The 21,130-nt window shown below is 41.5% G+C and overlaps 4 protein-coding genes across 4 annotated transcripts; 3 read left to right on the forward strand and 1 right to left on the reverse strand.

Annotated features, from left to right (window-relative positions):
* Positions 1-560: 560 nt before the first annotated feature.
* Positions 561-1,570, forward strand: LOC135612105 (putative gamma-glutamylcyclotransferase At3g02910). The gene has a single exon (XM_065107928.1). The coding sequence runs from the start codon at positions 699-701 to the stop codon at positions 1,230-1,232; it is 534 nt and encodes a 177-aa protein (XP_064964000.1). The 5' UTR covers positions 561-698; the 3' UTR covers positions 1,233-1,570.
* A 129-nt stretch (positions 1,571-1,699) lies between these two features.
* On the forward strand, positions 1,700-4,940 carry LOC135612104 (protein HAIKU1-like). Its single transcript, XM_065107926.1, has 2 exons — positions 1,700-3,101; positions 4,495-4,940. Exon 1 carries the CDS (start codon positions 1,951-1,953, stop codon positions 2,887-2,889), a length of 939 nt encoding a protein of 312 aa, XP_064963998.1. The 5' UTR covers positions 1,700-1,950; the 3' UTR covers positions 2,890-3,101; positions 4,495-4,940.
* A 376-nt stretch (positions 4,941-5,316) lies between these two features.
* On the forward strand, positions 5,317-13,661 carry LOC103983830 (uncharacterized). Its single transcript, XM_009401134.3, has 7 exons — positions 5,317-5,582; positions 5,685-5,786; positions 5,957-6,062; positions 6,329-6,444; positions 9,902-10,084; positions 11,572-11,714; positions 13,124-13,661. The coding sequence occupies exons 1-7, from the start codon at positions 5,458-5,460 to the stop codon at positions 13,303-13,305; spliced, it is 957 nt and encodes a 318-aa protein (XP_009399409.2). The 5' UTR covers positions 5,317-5,457; the 3' UTR covers positions 13,306-13,661.
* A 183-nt stretch (positions 13,662-13,844) lies between these two features.
* On the reverse strand, positions 13,845-15,927 carry LOC103983831 (cinnamoyl-CoA reductase-like SNL6). Its single transcript, XM_009401135.3, has 5 exons — positions 15,669-15,927; positions 15,365-15,525; positions 15,013-15,201; positions 14,276-14,613; positions 13,845-14,181 (listed from the first exon to the last, which is right to left on the reverse strand). The coding sequence occupies exons 1-5, from the start codon at positions 15,805-15,807 to the stop codon at positions 14,073-14,075; spliced, it is 936 nt and encodes a 311-aa protein (XP_009399410.2). The 5' UTR covers positions 15,808-15,927; the 3' UTR covers positions 13,845-14,072.
* Positions 15,928-21,130: the final 5,203 nt, after the last annotated feature.

Raw genomic sequence — 21,130 nt, forward strand, 5'->3', positions numbered from 1 at the left:
TCAATCTCGCTTCGAGGCATGGATGATGATGAGCGTCATTTATAACGCCCAGTTCTTCCCAGTGCTAAAAGAAGCATCTTGAAAGTTGATGATAAAAGAATCATTCTCAGCCGTTAATAAAATGCTTCCTTTGGCAAAAAGAATCATGATGATAAAAGGCATGCATCTTATATCATTCATTCTTCCTAAGAATCTAAGCTCCGAGTGTGAACTTAGCTGACCTCAACAAGCAGAACACACAATGGTGTAACATCATGAGAGAACCACTTTGGGATGACAAGAACTCTAATGTTTGGCATGATAGTTGGCTTTTCAGTTTGCCAGCCACAGGCCGACCGGTGTGTTTAGAAAGCTGTGTGTTAAGATGGACCAAACTGATGGATGGACGGGTCGAAATTAACACTGAGTAATCATCGCAGCATTTGCCAGATCTGTGATGCAGATTTTTCGAAGAACGAATCCACTAGAATCCAAATCCAGATCTGTTTTTTCCGATTTGATGATGTTTCCCACTGTCGACGCCGTGAGCGAGTCAAGTTTGTTGTGCGGGGCCCTGTGTTGGACCCACAAGACGGGTCCAATAACCGCGCGGGTAGATTTGGAGAAATCGACTCACGGCAAGCGGTCTCCTTTCTTAAATAGGCCCAGCCAAGAGAGTTGGATCCGTACGTGGTGGAGGAGGTGATTGATCTTGATCGATGGGGGCGAACGGGAGTAAGGAAGGGCGGCGGCGGCGGCTGGTGTTCACCTACGGTACGCTCAAGCGCGGCTTCGCCAACCACGGCCTCATGCAGGACCTGATCCGCACCGGGGACGCCGCATTCGTGGGCACTGCCCACACCGCCGGCCGCCTCCCCCTCGTGTGCGGACCCTACCGCGTCCCTTTCCTCCTCGACCTCCCCGGCGCCGGCGAGCACGTCTTCGGCGAGCTCTACGCCGTCTCCCCCCGGGCCCTCGCCCGCATGGACGACCTAGAGGGCACCCGCAAGGGCCACTACGAGCGTCTCCCCATCTCCGTCGTCGTCGACGGCGAGGGCCAGAAGGAGGCGGAGGCGGAGGCGTACTATGCGCACCGGAGCTACGCGGGGGTGATGTGGAGGCGGTGCGGGGAGATGGGTTACAAGGTGTACTCGGAGAAGGAGGCTAAGGGGTATGTGAGACGCAAGGATCGGCCCCACGACATCACTTTCCTTGACCAGATCCGCATCTTCATCGCCTCGCCCCAGACGTAAGATCATCTACTCCCTTTCTCTCCTCTCTCTCTCTCTCTCTCTCTCGCTTCCCTCGGCCTCCCATGAGATGGAACTTGTATTGCTCTAGTTTTAGTTCGGAGTATCTTGTGTCAAGCGCATCACTCTATTGAAGGATGTGCGATCTTGTGATGGGCAATCACGAGAGAGTTCAACATCCCTGTTTCATTCTATGAAGCAATTTGGTTTGCTCTGTGACTTTGTCATTGCTGAATGTTACGAATTGAGTGGAGCGGGAGCGGTCATGCATGCGATCATGGTGGATTCTCAGCTGTGGTCTTCTCCCCTGGATTCGTCCATTGCCTAGCAGCAGCGGCTTCGTCAAACAATTTACCCTGTAATATTGTGCAGGAACTTTTCGTATTAATATAAATGATGTCGTTCTTACACTACGTACATATATTAGGGCAGCACCTTTCCTTGAGCTAACAGAGGCCTACTACTGGCTGTAACATTCCTCCCCAGTCCATGTTTCCCCTTCGAAGGTGTCATTTCGAAGCAAGGATCACGGGTGACATATTTATTGCCATGTCGTGGTGAACATGCTCATAAAATACGAACCCTTCCACCATCAACCCTGGTGCACTTCTCCACGGTCGTCCACGTCTCATGAGTCGATCCCTCTCTCGCTATGTCCCCTCCTCCTCTTTTGCTGTCCACATAGGTAGATCGAGAAGAAGAAGGGAGAGGAGGGACACGAATGGATCGCTGGGGGAACAACCATCACCATGAACAGCAACGGCAACAACATCTGAGGGTCAACAAGCTGAGCAAGAACATCCGCAAGACCCTTCCCCACCACCCAACCTGCTACTACTCCGACCAAAAGCCACCGCAGCAGCAACAGAAGCCGCAGCCGCAGGTGTACAATATCAGCAAGAAGGACTTCCGCAGCATCGTCCAGCAGCTCACCGGCACCCCCTCTCGCGACAGCAGCCCCGTCCCCAATCCCCATCCCCATCCCCGGCCGAGGCCCTCCAGCACCCGCCTCCAGAAGATCCGGCCCCCGCCGCTCGCCGCAATTCCCCGGCCTCCGCCCCCTTCTCTGACCGCCGCCGCCGCTCGCCTTCCACCCCCCTATTATCCCCCCATCCCCTACCAAAGCCCTAGTTTCAATCTGCCCCCAGCTCCGGTTCCTCATCCCAATTGGGACCCTTCGTCCTTCCCCCGCCCCTTCATCTCCGCCGGTGCTGCCGGCCCTGCCTGGGCCGAGTCGCCCGTCTCCACCTACATGCGCTATCTTGAGAGCTCTCTCGTCAGCTCCGACACCTCCCGCCAACCGCACCCACCGCCCCTTCCATCCCCGGGGCTGCTGCTGCCACTCCCCCTGCCATCTCCAAGAACAACCGCTAGGCTGCCTCCTCCTCCTACTACCCCGTCAGCGTCGGCGTTGCCTTCTCCAAGCACGTTCTTGAACATGCGCTCGCCGAAATCTCCTTATCCACTGCTGTCGCCGGGGTTCCAATACCCTCCGCCGCTGACTCCCAACTTTGCTCTGTCGCCATTGGGCCAATCGGAGATGTGGGGGGCAGGACCAGGGCCCGGTCCGCGGCCACCTCCCTCTCCCGGGCTCTGGTTCCCTCCGTCACCCTCTGGCTTCTTGCCCATTCTGAGCCCTGGATGGAGGGATATGTTGTAGCTCCAAGGTGGAACTGCTGTTCCTTTGCCAGCTTTTGTTGACAGATAGCCAAGCCTATCGATCTCAATATCCATTTATTGGTCTGACCAAAGGTCTAATGTAAGTGTTCAACATAGATGACAACAAGTATTGGTTTAGGAGATTACCATGGACATGTCGGCAGTATGGGCATTGGAATACAAGATGATGGAAATGTAGCTGGAATTATGCAGGTGAAGGACAGTTTATTTTATTTTCTTTCTAATTAACAAATTCTCTTTGCTCAATTTTTGTATTTAATTCTGATCCTGAATCTATTGATTTACTATAAGCTGGTAAAAAATGCTTGTATTTGAGGTAATGACAGAAGAAAATAATAAGCACTTGCTTATGGTGGGCTTTATGTTTCTTCTAATGATACCAAAAAACTATTGCAATATCTTGATGCAATACAGACTACTCGCTTCTTTTCATTTGAGTGCTTTTTCTGATGCAAAAATAATTGTTTTGAACTGGAGGTGGAATCTTACATTAGCTTCTGTTGCATCTGCCATGAAACAAATTTTGAGTTTTTATCATGACACCTGGTTGAAATTCTGTTCCGTTTGAGTAATTGTGTCGATAGATTTATCGGGTACCAGAGAAACTATGCAGGCCTTTCACATTGGCTAATTTGCATATTGAGAATCATCTTTAAGTTGCATTGGTGTGTAAGTTTTGATGGGCTTAAGTAGAATTTAGGTTCATTTTGAGCTAGACAACTGGAATCATGTTTTCTTCATGTGAGTGTGCCTGGAGGTCTAGCTCATGACATTAAATATCTTTGGTGTGAGATATATTGTTTTGAAGACAATCTTCACTTCTATCAATATGCCCGTTACCATGAAAACGATCCATTTGTTTTACTTTGCCCACATCTTCATTCAACTTTTAATAATTCAAGGTCGAACTGAACAATTATTTCTCTAATGAGCCTTCCCCATCCTCCATTTGATTAAAATACAATAGACAAATAGCCGTTCGATCATCTTTAGAAACTAATACTGTAAGTTATGCTCAAATCTTCTTTAGTCATAAATCTCGAAAGGGGAGAGGGTTACATACTGAAGCAACAAAATATTTCAATCTATTATATGCTAGCAGATTCAGTATCATTTACTTGGAGCTATCTATATTTGAAGTTCTTGTTGAGAATCATTCATCATAGAGTTTGGACTGCAAAAACAAGTCAAGTCTTCATCTGATTGGCAACAGAATCAATGGATTATTATGAGGTGGGTCACAAATTTTGGACACCATTGTATAACACAAAATAAAGCTGTAACATAAGCCTATGAATAAATTCCCTAAAATGTTACAAAAGTAAGTTACTAGTGTGACATTTTGCATCAACAATCATCTGCATATATCTCAGATTACAGCTCATTCACTGCATTAGGTCCTCCTAGCAAATTTCAGCATATAATGCAATTTTTTTCTTTAAAATTAAATCAACTATAAGTTTCTCATGGTTCCATATTTTTTTCTTTGTTTAGGATAAATATTCCTGAAAATTTTTTATGTTTACCTTTTTTTTCTATATATTTACATGCTCACATTCAATTAAAACTGTGTTGAGCTCAACAGTTATCTCTTAATCGGAGCAGATTAAGCTCGAGTATCTGAACGAGAAATTTCGACTCCAGACCAGGATGATGGTAACACTTGTTTTCTGTTTGTGCTGTAAACAGTTCCCATCCTTAGCATTTATATTTGAGGGATGCTTTCTTTTGTATCAACCAGAAAGAAAGATCCTTGTACACAGTTGGGAGCTTACAGCTTGTTGGTGCTGTTTTAGTAGGGTGTGTATGATGACTTGAGATGTGACCATGTTGTATATGTGGTGTTTGAAACTCGCAGTTGCTGTACTAACTGTTAGATACAATACTCAGCTTTTCATCTTCTTCATGGTTCCACATTTCTGAAAGCATTAGAGCTTTTGATGCATTTGCTACTGGGGCAGTTTGTTCTTCAGGATTAGTACCATGTTCTGTTCATGATTATGATAATGAGAATAATTTGTTTTGGGGACTTCTTTATGGATTGTGGTGCTTGTCATGCTTTGGATATTGTTCAATGGGAGAAGACAGTGTAGTAGTATGCTTAGATGCTGCAGTAACCAGTTTGTTGATTGTTCTCTGTAAGCATTTGGAAGATGTATAGTGGTGGTTGATCAACACAGGAATTTTGATGAGAGCCTGGAGATTCACATATAATCTTGATGGGCGCGTTAAAATCGGTGCTAAAATTATGGTGGGGGCTGCCAAACAAGTGCGTGCCCCCACTCATGTAGCCATTCAAGACTTGCCACATAACCAACCTTCTTCGGAGCCGCCCGATTCCTGAGGTGGGGGCTCCCTCGCGGAAAATTATGGTTGCTTTAGTGCTTTGCTTAGTCGCTACGCCATCGGCGTGAGGGGGTATATAGGCAATGTTGGCACCGCGTCGAAAGGTAGCAGGCAGCACACTTGCGCTCCGCGAAACGATCGAAACCCCGATTCGCCGGAATCTCAAGGCCTTGGAATTCGGATCGTCGACGATCGCATCGCCATGTGGTTGGAGATCCTCTGCGGCCTGGTCTTCTACAATTTCTTTCGGCAAATCATCAACGGCGAGGACGACTTCCCGGACATTGATACCTCCGATTCCGACGCCAGTTTCGCCGTCGCCGCCAGGTATGCCGGATCCCTTCCATAACTTCGTTACTCTAACACTAGGGTCTATCTAGGCCGCTGGAGTTTGATCTTTCATCACGCGGTGTTTTGAGGGTGTTGCAGATTGGAGAAGCTCTATGGTGGTAAGGCGTTCGTCGGGCTTCGGATTCCCGACGCTGATACCGGCACTTGGCAGCACATAGATGTCGTTCTTGTTACGAAGAGGTCCGTCCTCGATCGGTTTCTTTGCTGTTTCTTGATTTAAATCGGTTCCTTGCCATGAAGGAATTTCGTACTTCATGATGCATTTATGTTATTTTTGACGTACTCTTTCGTTGCTAGTTTTGTATACTTACAGTAAGGAGCGGAGCAATAACAGTAATCTATGATGTCAGGGAAGCAATGGTGGTGGCAGTCCGGAACTTTTCTGGTTTGGTGGCGATTGATGGGGGTGGGAACTGGGTTGACAAGAAGCACAAGTCTCAGACTCATCTAAATCCTGTAAGACATCCTTTCTGATGCCTTCAAATTTCTCTTGTTCAATATCAATGCTTCGTATGCCTTTTTTAGCTGCAGTGTAAGCATATAACTCTGCCTTTTGGTTTTGTTTTCTTCCTAAACATTGTGCACTTTTAATAGCACATTAAACAAACTTGTGAACATCATTGGACAAATATTAGAATGTTCTAATTAGTGATGGTTACTTGGCATCTTAATGGTTCCATGCTTTTGCTACTATTTAATATTTTAGCAACCATGTCATTCAGGTGATTGAAGTTAGCAGACAAGTAGCAGTTCTTGAATCATACTTGGAACAAAGAGGGTTGCTATTGCCCAAAGGACATGTAATTGGTCGAGTCATACTTCCAGATTCAAATTGCAGGTGTTGATAAAATGAATTTTTCGAGACTTACAGTATGATATGTGCTAATTCTGCAGTTAGAGTATATACCTTATATTGTGGATTTGTCTTTTTATGATCATCTTATATCACAAAAATGCTAGACTGGCTGATGTCCAAATATTTGAGGCGAAGCAATTTGCAGCTAAATGCTGGTGAAAGCAATCACCGCTCTTCCTCAATTTCATTTTTGAATTAGTTAAGGCCTATTAGAGATTGTTGGACTCTATTATCTTGTCACATTCTCCATCATCTATGGATTGATCCCTACTTTTCTTGAGATTGTTTATTTCTTTTCTATATCTTGTATCCAATATCTGTTTACTTTGGCATAAGATATTGATATAAGGCTTACTCTAGCACTTGGTCTTGGGAAATAGGAGATGATTTGATTATTGCTGATATGGTTAATATTATGCTAAATTGGTACACACAAGGACGTTAGATATAAGAAGGAATCGTATGGTAATAGGCTATTCACTGATCAATTAAACATTTACTTTCTTAAAATTTGAAATGCATGTGCCATTAAATTGGCTATTCAAGTTTAGGTGGATATCAATTAAACATCAGTTGGACATGAACAACAAGAATGAGTATTATCAACTTTCTTATTTATTGCAACAGAAGGGTGGTATTTCATAAATCAGTTAATGCTTCTGAAAGATCCAAGATATAGACTATATTAAGATCTTGATAGACACCGTAGTAGAGGAAATTAAACCACAGTATATTGTCCAAATAGTAACTGACAATGGAGCGAATGTCAAGGTCGGTTTGTAATTGATAGAAAAAAGAAAAATATTTGTGAGCTTGATGCGGTCAAGAAGTGTGTAGCTCAAGCACAATCAATTACAAAGTTTATATATAATCATCATTGGATCCACTCTTTAATGCAAAAGTATTTAAACGATGAGATACTCCGACCTGGAGTCACTCGGTTTACTATCAATTTCATTGCATTAAAATCACTATAGCAAAAAAGGCATAGCTTAAAGGCAATGGTTATCTCACAAGAGTGGTTTGATTCCAGATATTTGAGATTAAGCGATGGAAAGAAGATAGAAAGTTCATTCTTTCCTCTAGATTTTGGGAGATCGCAGTTGAAATCATAAAAGGTGTGGAATTATATTATGTTGTTCTTCACAAGGTCGATATGGACAAGCGTCCACAGATGGCGTATCTTAAATATATGCTGATTTTAGTAAGAGAGGAGGTCAGGAAAGCATTCAAAGTTGATTTTAAGGCTGACTAATACCTACGGATCATTAATCGTTAAACTGAAGTTCATATGGATCAATATATCCATAATGCAAGCAAATTCATATTCAGAATACTTTAATTTATTATTTATATAATAAAAAATTATACTAACAAAATTATGTCTTGCAATGTATTATTTAAACCTGATAATTCAATATCGATTTGCTATCGGAACGCAAAATGATTTACTAACGACACTACGAAATGTTATATATCGACTCTTGCCAAACACTACTGATACAACCGATGCTCTTATAGAAGGTCGATTATTTTGAGAAACTGTTGGTTCATTCTCCGACGTTGTAGCTGTATCGTGTCGTTACACCATGGATCCTGGTGAGGAAAAGTTACATATATTGATTATCAATTATATTTGATGTTAATTATTTATATCTTTTTGCAGTCGAGTGGTGGTTATAATTTGGAGATGATGCACCACATTTAAGGAAGGTTGTCATTCATATACTTTCACAGACGACGACATCTAGTGGTTGCGAACGTAATTGGTCAATGTTTGCATTGATTCACATGAAGATCCGCAACAAACTCTCGTATAGACAGTTAGAGAAACTGATATATGTCAATTATAACATGCGACTAAGGTTGCGACGTGCCGAGCTGGATAAGGAGCCAAAGTAACCAAATATTGATCCCATCGACCTCCAATTCTACGACGAAGATTCAGAGCCGATGTTAGAGTGGGTCGAAGCGACAGAGAACCAAGAGGATCCTCTACTTGATAAGGTGGGAGATCCTCAACGTCCTTCGCGTTTTATCATCGGGGTAATAGAAGAAGAGGAAGCACAACCCCAGTAGGTGGAAAATCTCCCTCGGTTACAATGTGACAGGAGTCAAACAACATCAAGTTAAACTGCTCAAGGAACTACATACACCTAACTATCACAGTTGTCTATCCTGTGTGTAAAGGCAAAGGAGAAGGCAGTAGCATCAGTCACATTGTTGGAAAGAATCGAGTTGGGCAATGAGAGACCTTCACAATCGCATTCAGCAACTCGCTCGGTCTAGAGACATGACAGCAACACAGACAACAATGCCTTGACGGATGATGGCGGCGACGTTGGGCAGTCATTGACCTCATCTACACAACTTGAGGGTGGTGTATGGACCAAGGAACAATATTTTACACATGTCACCCAAGATTCAGATCATGAAACTCAACAAGATACTGGTCAAGTTTATACGTGGAAGGAAAAGGGGAAGAAGTCAATGGATGAATTTGAGCAGATGCGACAGAGCCTATATGATGTAAACACAGAACAAAGCTCATCGTATTCATAGTCGTCATATTATGGAGAATCTTACGGCCAACAGCAGTACGGTGATAGTTGGTCATACTTCTCTAAGCAACAGTATGATACAGAGCAGCAGATCAGTAACAAAAGTAGAAGCTTTAACATTCACCAATACATGCCTTACGAGCTGCCTCGGATACCTATGATTCATAACGATCAACTTACGATCATCACCACATTGATGCACCAATGGCATACAGTATATCAATACACTATGTCGTGGGATCAATTTTAGGATTGGGTCCAACAAACATATCATATTGATATACAGATACATAGGATCAAGGACCTCGATCCACCACCCGTGGAGGTTGGTCGTTTATTTTTGTGGTAGAATCAACAATCAAGTATATTTACATGTGTGATTATTTAATTTATTTGAATCTTAAAGTTTATATTGTAACAAAATAATCTAACAATTCAAATGATTTTTCTGTAGATATTTCAATATTTACAAAAGGACGATCCATAATAGACTGAAATATGAACCTTGCACAAGGTTATTTCACAAAGTCCGAAAAAGATATGTGACACTATTTTTATCTAATTTACATTGATTTTGTTAAATATATACTATTAGTATATTTATTTCTAACTTAAAAATCCTATCCTAACTTTTTTTTTCTATTTTTCAGATGTTTTTAGAAGATTTTATGCCTAAATTAGACATATCGCTTGGTATGTCCTAACGTACTGCTTAATACACCGTATTGTATCATACCGAGCAAAGCTCGAAACTTTAGTACAGAACAAAATTTCAATCCTTGCTTAAAAGTAAAAGAATGGGAAACAGATATACTGAGTTTCTATATGTCACATTGTTTGCATTATCTCATCTTATGCATAGCTTGTATAACTTTTAGGCCTGCCTCGTCTATTTATTCCCACCCAGAAGTGATTTCTTCTCATGAATGGAAAGAGCTCAAGCCAGAATCAAGAGGTGGATTTTCTAACTGGATTAAAAGAGCAGTTGGCAAGAATGATATGCAAGATGGTTTCTATCAGAAGCTTCACTTTATCCTGAGTACATCACCAATGTGGGACCGGTACATTCTCAGATCATTCTGTATTATCTTTTTTTTTTTTTAAGAAAGAAAAACTTTAGTGATACTTTTTTTCATGGAAGCTTGTATTCAAGTAGGTAAAGAGAAAGTAGAAAAGAGAGTACATTGAAATCATGATATTTTATTTCGGAGAAGATGAAATTAGCATAAGAGAAAGATTCAGAAGATAAGGAGAATATATGTGAAACCCATGAGAGTGATTGTATAAATTAATATTTTGAGAAAAGAAACCACCCATAATCATCCTTTTGTCAACAATTTTCTCAGATCTAGACCATTTGATCAATTTAATTAGTAAAATAGCTGCTCAATCTGTTATGTATACGTTTTGGACCACTGGACTTTCTAACCTGCTCCACTTTGTGTGAGTCAAAAGGTTTGTTGCTGCATAAGTGATTTGTGGAGTGACTGTTGAGCATCTGTTCTTCAAAGGAAAAGGAATCCTTAGAAAGAAAGAAATGATTATTCAAAATAATGCAAAGTTGTTAGAGTTCTGTCTTTAAATCAAGGAAAGACATACATGCCTCAAATATGCCTCGATACATCTCCTTTATCTTGCACCTCATATAACTGTTGTTGTATTTGCCTCCATGCACCAAATTGAGGCCTCCAACTGTCAGCATCTACACCCTGTCCCTTGCCTCTCTTCTACTGCTAATCACCAAGTGCCAACATCTAAGCCCAACTGTCATCATCATTGTCAGGATGCTCTTTCTACTACCTAGTTGATAGAATATATGACATACAGGGCACTGGTACAGACGACAGAAATTGGACAATTCAATGTGGTGGAGGTTTTAGTATTTCAAAGACAAAGTAAAGCACTAAACTAGGAGTGACAGATCCAAAACTGTAGAGACTGCTGAAACTGAGACTCCATGCTTGACTCAAAACCAAACAGTTCATAATCTCTGAGAAAAAGAAGAATGTTTTTAATAAAAAGTATAGTTGCAACCTTACAGCATGTTGGTATAGAAAATTTGATGGCTTGCCTGATTTTGATTGTTCATGTCACATATGCCTACTAAACTTGGCCCACGGTGTCAAGAGGTATAATTGAATTGAAGCACATCTGTTAAAGAACTTGATCAAGTTTCATATGTTTGATCCTTTGCTTTATCACGAGCATATTTGTACAATAAGTTTATATTTTTGGACTGCATTTTGCATTCTCGGTTCACTTTACTGATTTTTTTAATTTTTTAGTTAAAATATAACCCAAATCATTAGATGGTCATCAGATGGTTCTTTCGTATTTATCTACCACATTTAATATATCTGCTCAACATGCTACAGCTTATTTGAAGTCCAGTGTATTTGTCATAGCCAGCTCTGTTTCTGCCAAGCACTTATCCTTTGTTGTAACGTTGCCTCCTATTTGAACTCTAATGCATTTGTTTACATGTATAACATTGATGCTTGAAACGTTAAAAGAAATATAATTGTTTCTTATGCAAATTCTTTTGCAGCTTAGAACTTAAAAGCAACAGAAATATTCTTGGTGAGTTCCTTAAGTTCAAGGGATATCAACATGACATGCAAGCTTTGAAAAATGTGAAGAGATCAAAAGTTGGTCGATTCATCGTCCAAAAGCCATCTATCTTAGGTTTCGGTAATTTATAGACTATCTTATCTATTTTATTCGTAATGCTTTGAAGAACAAGAATTTACATAATGCTTGAAAGTTAAAGTTATTATTATTGTTGTTGTTGTTTTGTTGTTGTTGTTATTATTATTGTCATTTCTATCAAAATTTGTAGTGATTTATGTAGTCAACGACATTGTGATGAGTGTAGATTGCAGCCATTTGTATCATTAGTAATTTGTAGACAAAGTATGATATTCATAGAACATATATCTAACAGTGATGATCATTTAGAATATTCATGGAAAGGTCCAAAGATAGCCGGATTACATCACCCATAGACTTGATTTTTTCTTCAAACCATTTGGAAGGGTTCCACATACTTTAAATCTCGCCTTGGGGGCCTGGATTTTTGGTGCCTCTTGTATATTAAGCTCTAGTACTATGAATTTAATTTATATTACTAGAATGATTAAACATGCCTTAAAAAATATATAAGTTTCCCTTGTGGCTTGACCCCATCAATCAGTTTTATCCCTGTATGAAACATTTGGAACACTTCCAGGTAATTCTCATCCCTCTAGTTCTCCCCAAGGGTTCTATAATTGGTGTCCCTCGTAAAGTGGGCTCTTGTATCTCCATAACTATCATTGAGTTTAAAATAATTAGTATAACTTATGGAAGGTAAAAAGACAGGATATCGATCCTCTAAGACTTGGACAATCAGGATTCTGAGTCACAGATATAGCCTTACTTGAACTTTCCCAACACTATTGTCAACAGTCTCATGAAACAAGGACATGAATATAGTTCCTTGTAGCTTCATACCATACCTGTTTATAGATTCAGCAGCTTCAAAAAATAAAAATTAGTAATTCATACAATCATGATGATTATGCTAAAATATCTAAAAAGTAGACTAGGAAAGATATTTTAAAAAGAAGGTTTTTCTTTTTTAATGTCAGAGACCAATTTTTGTCTAGAGATGTGATTTTTTGTTTTTTTTATTCGAAACCTGAAAACTTGGTTGCAGGCCGACCCACTGAGCCCGGCAAGTTTTCAGGTTTGCAGACAACTTAGTTTATAACTCTCAACACCAATTTTCCCTATAGAAATATCTAAATTTGAATGAACATAAAAATATTTTCACATTTCACTACAATGGAGACTTGGCTATTTTGTTGCACAAAGACACTAAATTGCTTTGAATTGCTAGAAATTGTATTAGGCCAGAATATATATATATATATATATATATATATATATATATATATATATTTATATATATATATATATATATATATATATATATTTATATTTATATTTATATTTATATTTATATTTATATTTATATATATGTAATATGCTAACCTGAACAGAGATATATTATTATGCCATCCTTCTTATCTTCAATCATTATCAAAATGCAAATGCAGGTATTTCGAGGCTTCAGTTACTATGTATTCCACGTGATTATCAAAGCGAAGATGCTTTGTCTGATGAATGCAAGGAGATTGCTGTGGAGCCAAGCACAGAGGTCCTATTCCAGCCACTGAACTCCAACAAACTTAAGAAGTTGAAGCTTTCAAGCATTGTACGTGCAACTCTCAGTGGGTAGTCCTGCACATATGTTAATTGCAAGCGCTCTGTGTTGAGTTCAGAGTTCAATCCCCTGATAGTTGCAAATCTAAGTATAATGGTTATTGGTTGTATGTACATAAAACAACTTTAGTTGCTCCACCCTTGTTCGAAAACAAAAGTAAATTACGATGTAGTTCAATCTGTTTACTTTTTTTCTTCCAAAATAGACACTGTAATTAAGCGAGATCCCGGATCAAACTGTGTCTGTTAGCAGCAAAAGGTCATGCCACAAGTTTATGCTCGTTTTGGAGAATTCTTGTGTAGTTTGAAACCGCGGCTGATCAGCTCTAGTTTTACTTTTGAAATCTCTGGAATTGCCTTCTTTGTGGTTGATCATCACTCGCCTCTTTTTCTTCTAGTTAATTTGAAGTCAGGTTTAGCTTTTATGTGACCAGGCATTTGTCTGAATGAGATTTGCAAAAGTGATGCGTGTCTTCCTTGTTCTTACCTTTTTTCTGAGAAATACATGTGATTCGAATGCTATGTTAAGCAATAATTTAGGATAACTCGGAGAAATTCTCAAAGCCCATTCTTTCTTGTAATAAATCATCTTTCGACATCGAGATTCTTTTTTTATTGTAGCTATTAACAATTATTTGGACACATAATTCAGCTGCGGATATTTGACTTGGTAGTTTGATGTACATTTGGATGAAGGGCTGTCTCCCCTTCTTTACTTGATGTGATGTGCTAAGCGTATCATACTTTATGGTAACTTAGTATGTAATCTCCCGATAGCTACCATTACATGGAGGGTTCATTTTCCTCCACGTGTCTTCCAGCATAAAAGCTCACCATCAGCTTACTAAGCTTCTTGTTCTGGATCCGCTGTTCGATCACCCTCAGCTCATCACTGCAATCAAAGACGAACACCATGATTATCAGCACGCCAGTCAAAGCATATAACTGATCGTGATATTTACAAGAACGCCACGGCAGGGTCCAACCTCGGTGGTGGTGCGCAGGAGCTGTTAGGGGACAGCATGCGAGCCAGCTTGACGGCGTCTTGGGGGCGGCACACTGCGTCGCCGAAGCAGATGTAACGGCCGTAAGCAGAGGGGCTCTCGTAGACGGCGACGTGAGCGTCGACCAGGAGCTGCACGTCGACGGTGACCAGGACGCCGTCCTCGTACATCTCCGCCGCTCCCTTCAGGTACGGGTTGGTGACGGAGAGCTGAGGCCCCGTCGGAAGGGCGGCGTTGACGGAGATCATCTCCACACCCCGGTCCATCGCTAGCGCCCAAGCCGTCTTCTCCGCCAACGTCTTCCCCAGGGCGTGCCACAGCTGCGGTTTTGGTCTACGTTAAATCTCTTCTCTCTCCATAAAAAAGACTTAATAGGAGACTTACGTAAGTCTACTATGTACTGACTTGTAGATGGATTTATAGTCTCTTGCAAGTAATAAAAAGGACCAGAAGAACAAAGATATATATGTATGTATGTATGTACGGGACACAGATGAGAGATCCAAACCATTGAATCTCACATACATCATATTAAGATTTAATTATAAAGTATAATATAATCTAAAATATTTTATGTTCGCCAAAATTAGGACACAACAAATGATATCATATAACTATCAAGTACTATAATACATATAAAATATTCTCCAAATTCGGTAAATGGTTTGTGTGTGTGTGCGCGCGCGCGCTAAACTAAGCATCAGTGTTTGGATACATACCTTGAATCCTCTGCAAAAGTTGGGCTCGCTCCAGTCCCTCTCGTCCACGGTTGCCGTCGATCTGCGTTCCTCCTTCCAGATAACTGCAGTCACCGATGACGTGAAGACGACCCTCTCCATGGTCTCAGTTTGTGCACACGCTTCCAACACGTTGTGCGCAGCTCTCACCTCCACTTCCACCATGCACTCCTGCATCTCACTGGCTCTAAGTTTGGTAGCAGTCAATTGTATCATGAAATAGACCAACACGCCAGTACTGCTGCTGGCAGACTCCGTATCATTTTTTGTGAGATCATGAGTGCAAGATTAACCCTCTAAGCAAAAGAGACGAAGTAATCCGATCAGCTCTTACGTCGTAGGGTTGATCATGAGGCGGTTCGAAAACGTAGAAAAGACCCCAGCAGCCCTTCATGGCGTCCACCAGGCTTTGGTAGTCGAAGGGATCTGCTCTGAAGCACCTGAGCTGCTGCTTGTTTTCGCCTGACTGCAGCCTCCTCAAATCGTTGAGTTTCCCTAGTGCATCCATCCATCCATCATCAAATTTCAGCAACACTGGGTTTAGTTCTAAGTCCGATGTGCACAAGAGATAAGGTTGCAGAATGCAGTCGGTAATCATCCATGACAAAGAGATGCATGAAGGAGATCAGGAACGGAACCATGGGACGACGCGTAAGCCGTGGCGTGAACAGTGTAGCCTCTACGCAGGAGCGCTTCGACGAGGGACGCACCGAGACGGCATGACGCGTCCATCACGCAGACCGTCTTCGGGTCACGGTGGACGAAAGCCGGCGCCATCGGAGAAGGGAGAATCTAGAGAGAGAGAGAGAGAGAGAGATGGAGGAGGCAGGGAGAGAAGTGGTGAGGGGAGGCTGCATTTAAAATGGGACAGTGGGCAGAAGAGAGTTGGCATTGAAAGGGCGGGGGAGGGGGGGCGGTGGCTGAAAGAGAAGTGGGTGGTGGTTGGTCTTTAAGGTGAAGTAGAGAGATGGGAGCATGCACATTGATGGAGGAGGAGTAGGACACGGAGACGGATCTCATCAGCCTTCTAACAGAGACTGCCAACCGCTCCAAAATGAAGTAACATGGGACGCATGTGGTGGAGAAGAAACACGAGAAACGTAAATGCAAAAAGCTAACTTTATGACGACAAAGTAGGAAGACGATAAAGGACGTGAGAGAGAGAGAGGCAAAGATGAAGCGTCCACAGTGTGTGCTTTGGAGAAATATGGACACGCTTGGGCGGTCGACCGCTGCTTGGCTTGGACGAGCCATGGCGTCGGTCCCTTCTACGCCTTCGCTTCCACACCATCCTGCGGAACCATAGTGTGGAGAGAGCAGGCAGTTCCTTGGTCTCTCTTTCACACGCGTAGATAAAGGAAGCGACTTCAAACGAGGGAATTAGATACGGATGGGGGTGGAAAAATCGATGAGATATATTGATCCATATGAAAGAAAAATTGGATCTATTAGAGAGATAAAAAGATCTATAGATTTGTATATATTTCTTAGCAAAAAAAAAAAAATATCAACTATGACAGATTCCGCTATAGTATTCTTACTAATATTGAAGACGCGGAGATCATACAAAAGCAATCTTCTACGATATGGATCATATTGATTTTTTTATAGTAGATAATTTTGCTAAATTAGATTATATTATTTTCATTGGAAGTATCAAAGTATTTTAATCTCTCTATGAAAATAAAATCATGAAGCAGATCCTCAAATGTTTAGAAGATGTTGATATGAAGATCATCATTATTTAAGATGAAGTTATAAAACTTGATAAATATTCTATGATAAAGAAATTATATATCTATGTAGATAATTGATTTTATATTTGGAGATTGATTCAAGAAATCTGACAAAATTGGTTCTAAACGAATTAAAGTCTTATAGTTGATCATAGAAATGACATCAAAGGACATTATAACAAGCTTCAAGACTTTATTTTATTTTATAATATTTAATTTAGACTAGGATATTAAATTATTAAATCAAATTTTATGATCAGATAAAATTTTGGTTGAGTGTAAGCCAAGATAGGAGTATTGAATCTCGTATTTTGATGATGAAACTACTTGATATATGTTTATGATTTAATCTGCGTTTTGAGTGACGCAGGATGCTTCGATCAGGATGAGACAATTAAAGCAGGAAAATCATGTTGTGCCGGAGGAACATGTCAGAAGATTGGACGTCGGGCCGATGGATCGGTCGACGTATCGACAGAAGGCTTCGGGCCGTGGACTCGGGCATCGGGCCAAGAAGAGCGGGTATTGTGCCAAGGATATCGGAGTTGCGGAGCCAACTGACCGATTGGGCAATAGGCCGCAGGAAAGGACGATGCGTCGAAGAATCGGACGAAGCATCGAGGGACCAATGACATGCCGGACAACTTGGTTAATTGCTTAGGATTAATTGTCTCGATCGAAGTTTTTGTTTTGAGTATGCAGGATTAACTACGATGGAAGAAAGACATGCAGTAGGAGTTGCGCCGGAGTCAAAACAATGATCACGTTGGGAGTTCGAGAGTTCTACGGAAGTTCGGACGGTCGTCGGAGGTTCTGCGGGAACAAATCCGAGAAGTCCAGGAGCTTGCCAAAGAAGCTCGTCGGAACTCGCCAAGTGGATCGTCGCAAGTCCAGGAGTTTGCCGGAAGTCCGCAGGAGCATCACCGAGGGTTCATCGGATGATCGACGGAAGTTCGCCGGAAGCTCGCCGGAAGAAGCGATTGACGTACTGGAGCAAGTTGCAGTAAATGTCTTAGGAAATAATCGTAGTTAGCACAATGATTAAGTTAGAAATGGGAGGTGATCCCATTAACTTAATCTTGGGGCAATCGGGCCCCTGAAAGACCCAAATTGGGCCGAATGAATCAACCCATTCGGACCTGAAATAGTGCTAGGAGGTAGCACCGCCAGGGTAGGAGGTAGCACCGCCCAGGAGGCAGTCTCCGAGCGAGACTGGGCGGTGCAATCGCCCCAGCCAGGAGGTAACACCGCTTGGGCTCAGTCTCCGAGCGAGACTGGGAGGTGCAACCGCCCCTGACAAGAGGTGGCACCGCCTGAGCTCAGTCTTCGAGCTCTGGCAAGCGGTGCAACCGCCTCAATCAGGAGGTGCAACCGCCTGAGCTCAGTCTTCGAGCTTTGGCAGGAGGTGCAACCGCCCCTGACAGGAGGTGGCACCGCCCAGAGGCTCAATCTTCGAGCTCTACTAGGCGGTGCAACCGCCTGATCCCGGAATTTCGGGAATTGACAATTTTGAGCTCCAAATTTGAACTGGGTTTGGGCCTATAAATACCCCACCCATTCAGCACTGAAAGAGTACAGACATACACCGAAATCTTGATCTTTTTCTGTGATTCTTAGAGTTCAAAATTGTTGTAAAGGCCAAAAGTTCTTCTCCCTCTTTTCTTCCAAGTTCTGAGTTGTAAAGAGAGGAGAGAAAATTCTGTAAGGGTTGTCTCCTAAGCCCATCAAAAGGAGTGAAACTGTAAAAGGGTGGTTGGCCTTCGCCTATTGAAGGAAGGCCTCTAGTTGACGTCGGTGACCTCGTCGGTAGAGGAAGCCAAAAGTAGAGTAGGTCAAGATTGACCGAACCACTCTAAATTTCGGTTTGCATTTACTTTGAGCATTTTTATCTTTACTGCAAACCTCCTAAATAGCTACTGCCTTCTGCGCTTTTACGAACGAGTTTCTAAGTTCAGAGCTTTCCGAATCTGCGTCTAAACGTAAATCGGCTTTTTCGTACGATCATTACATTTCAGTTTACGTTTACGTTTTGATTTCAATCATAACTGCAAACTGCCTTCTGCGCATTTATAAAACATATCTCGAAGTTCAATATCTTCAAAATTGACATTTAGACGTAAACCGGTTTTATCGTACGAACGTCGCATTTCAGTTTGCGCTTGCATTCTAATTTTCATCATAAACTGCAAACTGCCTTTGTAGATTTACTTTAATGTCATCTCGCTTAATCTTAAGTTAAAGTAATCTTAGAATCAGCTTTTACGTCGAAATCATTTTTTATCAAACGAACGCAGTTTTCGGTTTTAATCGCTGAAAAATTTTCGCTGCACTAATTCACCCCCCCTCCCCCTCTCTTAGTGCTCTCGATCCTAACAAGGAGTTCCCTTCATAATTGGAGTCAAGATAGGAGAATCATGAAATGCTTTAAACAAACACATAATTGGGAGAAGAAATATTTTAGAGCCAAAAGAGGAGAGATTATAAGTTATTATATTTATTTAATATGAGTTTTTAGTTTTAAATTTTTTTAATTTTTTAATTTTTTTCTCTCTATTGTCACTTTATGATTTCTTTGATGCTCACTATGTTTTCAACCATCACCAACAAGCAAGCACAAGACAAACTTTTCTCTGTTTCCTCACTTCCTTCGTCAACTGAGTCAGTGCACCACTAATTCAACTCAAGTTCTTGTCACATTTCGACTTTGTCTCCAGTCTCCAACCTCGAACTAATCCTATCAGCACCACATTTAGATCGAATTTTATCTATCTACCTCATTTCGAGACTGATTATAATCAAAAACTTAAGTTTCTAAGTTATAAGCCAAGCAAACATATTATATGTAATCGAGATTATTCACCATAATATATATAATACCTTTGTCTACCTCATCTTAAGTCTTCCAACTCGATGAACATTCATTCGATCATCAAATATCACACAATCGACAAGGTCCGGAAGCGCTGCTGCAGGTCACAAGTTCAAGTGCATCTACTCCTGCCATAGCTTTCGCAGGACTACGTGCACAGCCACAGCAACATAGAAGAAAGAAAGACAAAAGAGCATGCGTTCTCCAACTGGACGCAGAAAAGATTGACATGCGTTCTCCAACTGGACCTGACTGAGTGGGCCGGTCGTTTACATGCACACCGGAATGTCGACACATTCATTCTCTCACAATCCTGATAGAAGATAAGATTTTCCTAACTATATAAGGAAATTTCTCTATTCTGTTGAGAAAAATCTTCTATTCTGTTAGGGAAATCCTTCCTCCTAATTTGTATAAATAGGAGAGGAACATGTTAATAGATTTAAGCTAAAGTTATTTTATTTCTATAATAAAGCTTCTTTAATTATTGTTCTTATCTTCTATTATTTCTATCATGGTATCAGAGCCGCTTGCCTAGAGCAAGCTCTCTTCTCGCTGCCAATTCATCATTGGTGTTGCCACTCTGCGCCATAGGCAAGCTCTCTTCTCGCTGCCAATTCATCATTGGTGTTGCCACTCTGCGCCAACGTCCGTTCCCTTCCGCTACGGCATCTCTAGTGCTGCTCATCAGCACTGCCCCACTTTTCTTCCTCGTTGTAGCTATTTTCCTTCCTCTTCTGCTATAGCTTCCTCTTCTGCTACAGCTTCCTTCTTTGTTGCAGTTTCCTCTTTTGCTGTAGTAGCATCACTGCAACATTGCTATAGATTTCTTCTCTACTGTCGCAGCCGTCGTAATCGCAACCACGACCAACGTCGTTGAGAAAAGCGAAGCTTCGCTCTTGCCTTCGGCCAGCGACCAACGTCGCTGAGAAAAGTGAAGCTTCACCCTTCGGCCAGCGACCAACGCCGTTGCATTCCTAAGAGGCTCCGTGGTCAATCCTCATCTTTCTCACCGTGGTAGTCTTCGCTGATCTGTCAACATTCGGTAGACTTAAGGAGAATGAAGGGAACGCTTGTGTTATCACAACAACAGCAATCGCAGCAGCAACAGCAGCGATCTACACTTATCTTACTCATGAAGTCTCTCGCTTGTAAATAATTCTTTGCATCAATCCAAGATTGGTATCCTTGTCAGGAGCACCATCTTGCGGGGGCATGATAGAAATAAGATTTTCCTAACTATATAAGGAAATTTCTCTATTCTGTTGAGGAAAATCCTCTATTCTGTTAGGAAAATCCTTCCTCCTAATTTGTATAAATAGGAGAGGGAACATCTTAATAGATTTAAGCTAAAGTTATTTCAAGCTTCTTCAATTATTGTTCTTATCTTTTATTATTTCTATCAAATCCAACCCCTAATAAGCTTACAACAAGTCTCGAATCGATGCAGGGACTATGAAACTGGGAAGGACCGATGATGGTTTTCCTTCGGCAG

This window comes from Musa acuminata, chromosome BXJ2-5 (assembly GCF_036884655.1).
Source record: "Musa acuminata AAA Group cultivar baxijiao chromosome BXJ2-5, Cavendish_Baxijiao_AAA, whole genome shotgun sequence".
In the NCBI taxonomy this organism is placed as follows: Eukaryota; Viridiplantae; Streptophyta; class Magnoliopsida; order Zingiberales; family Musaceae; genus Musa; species Musa acuminata.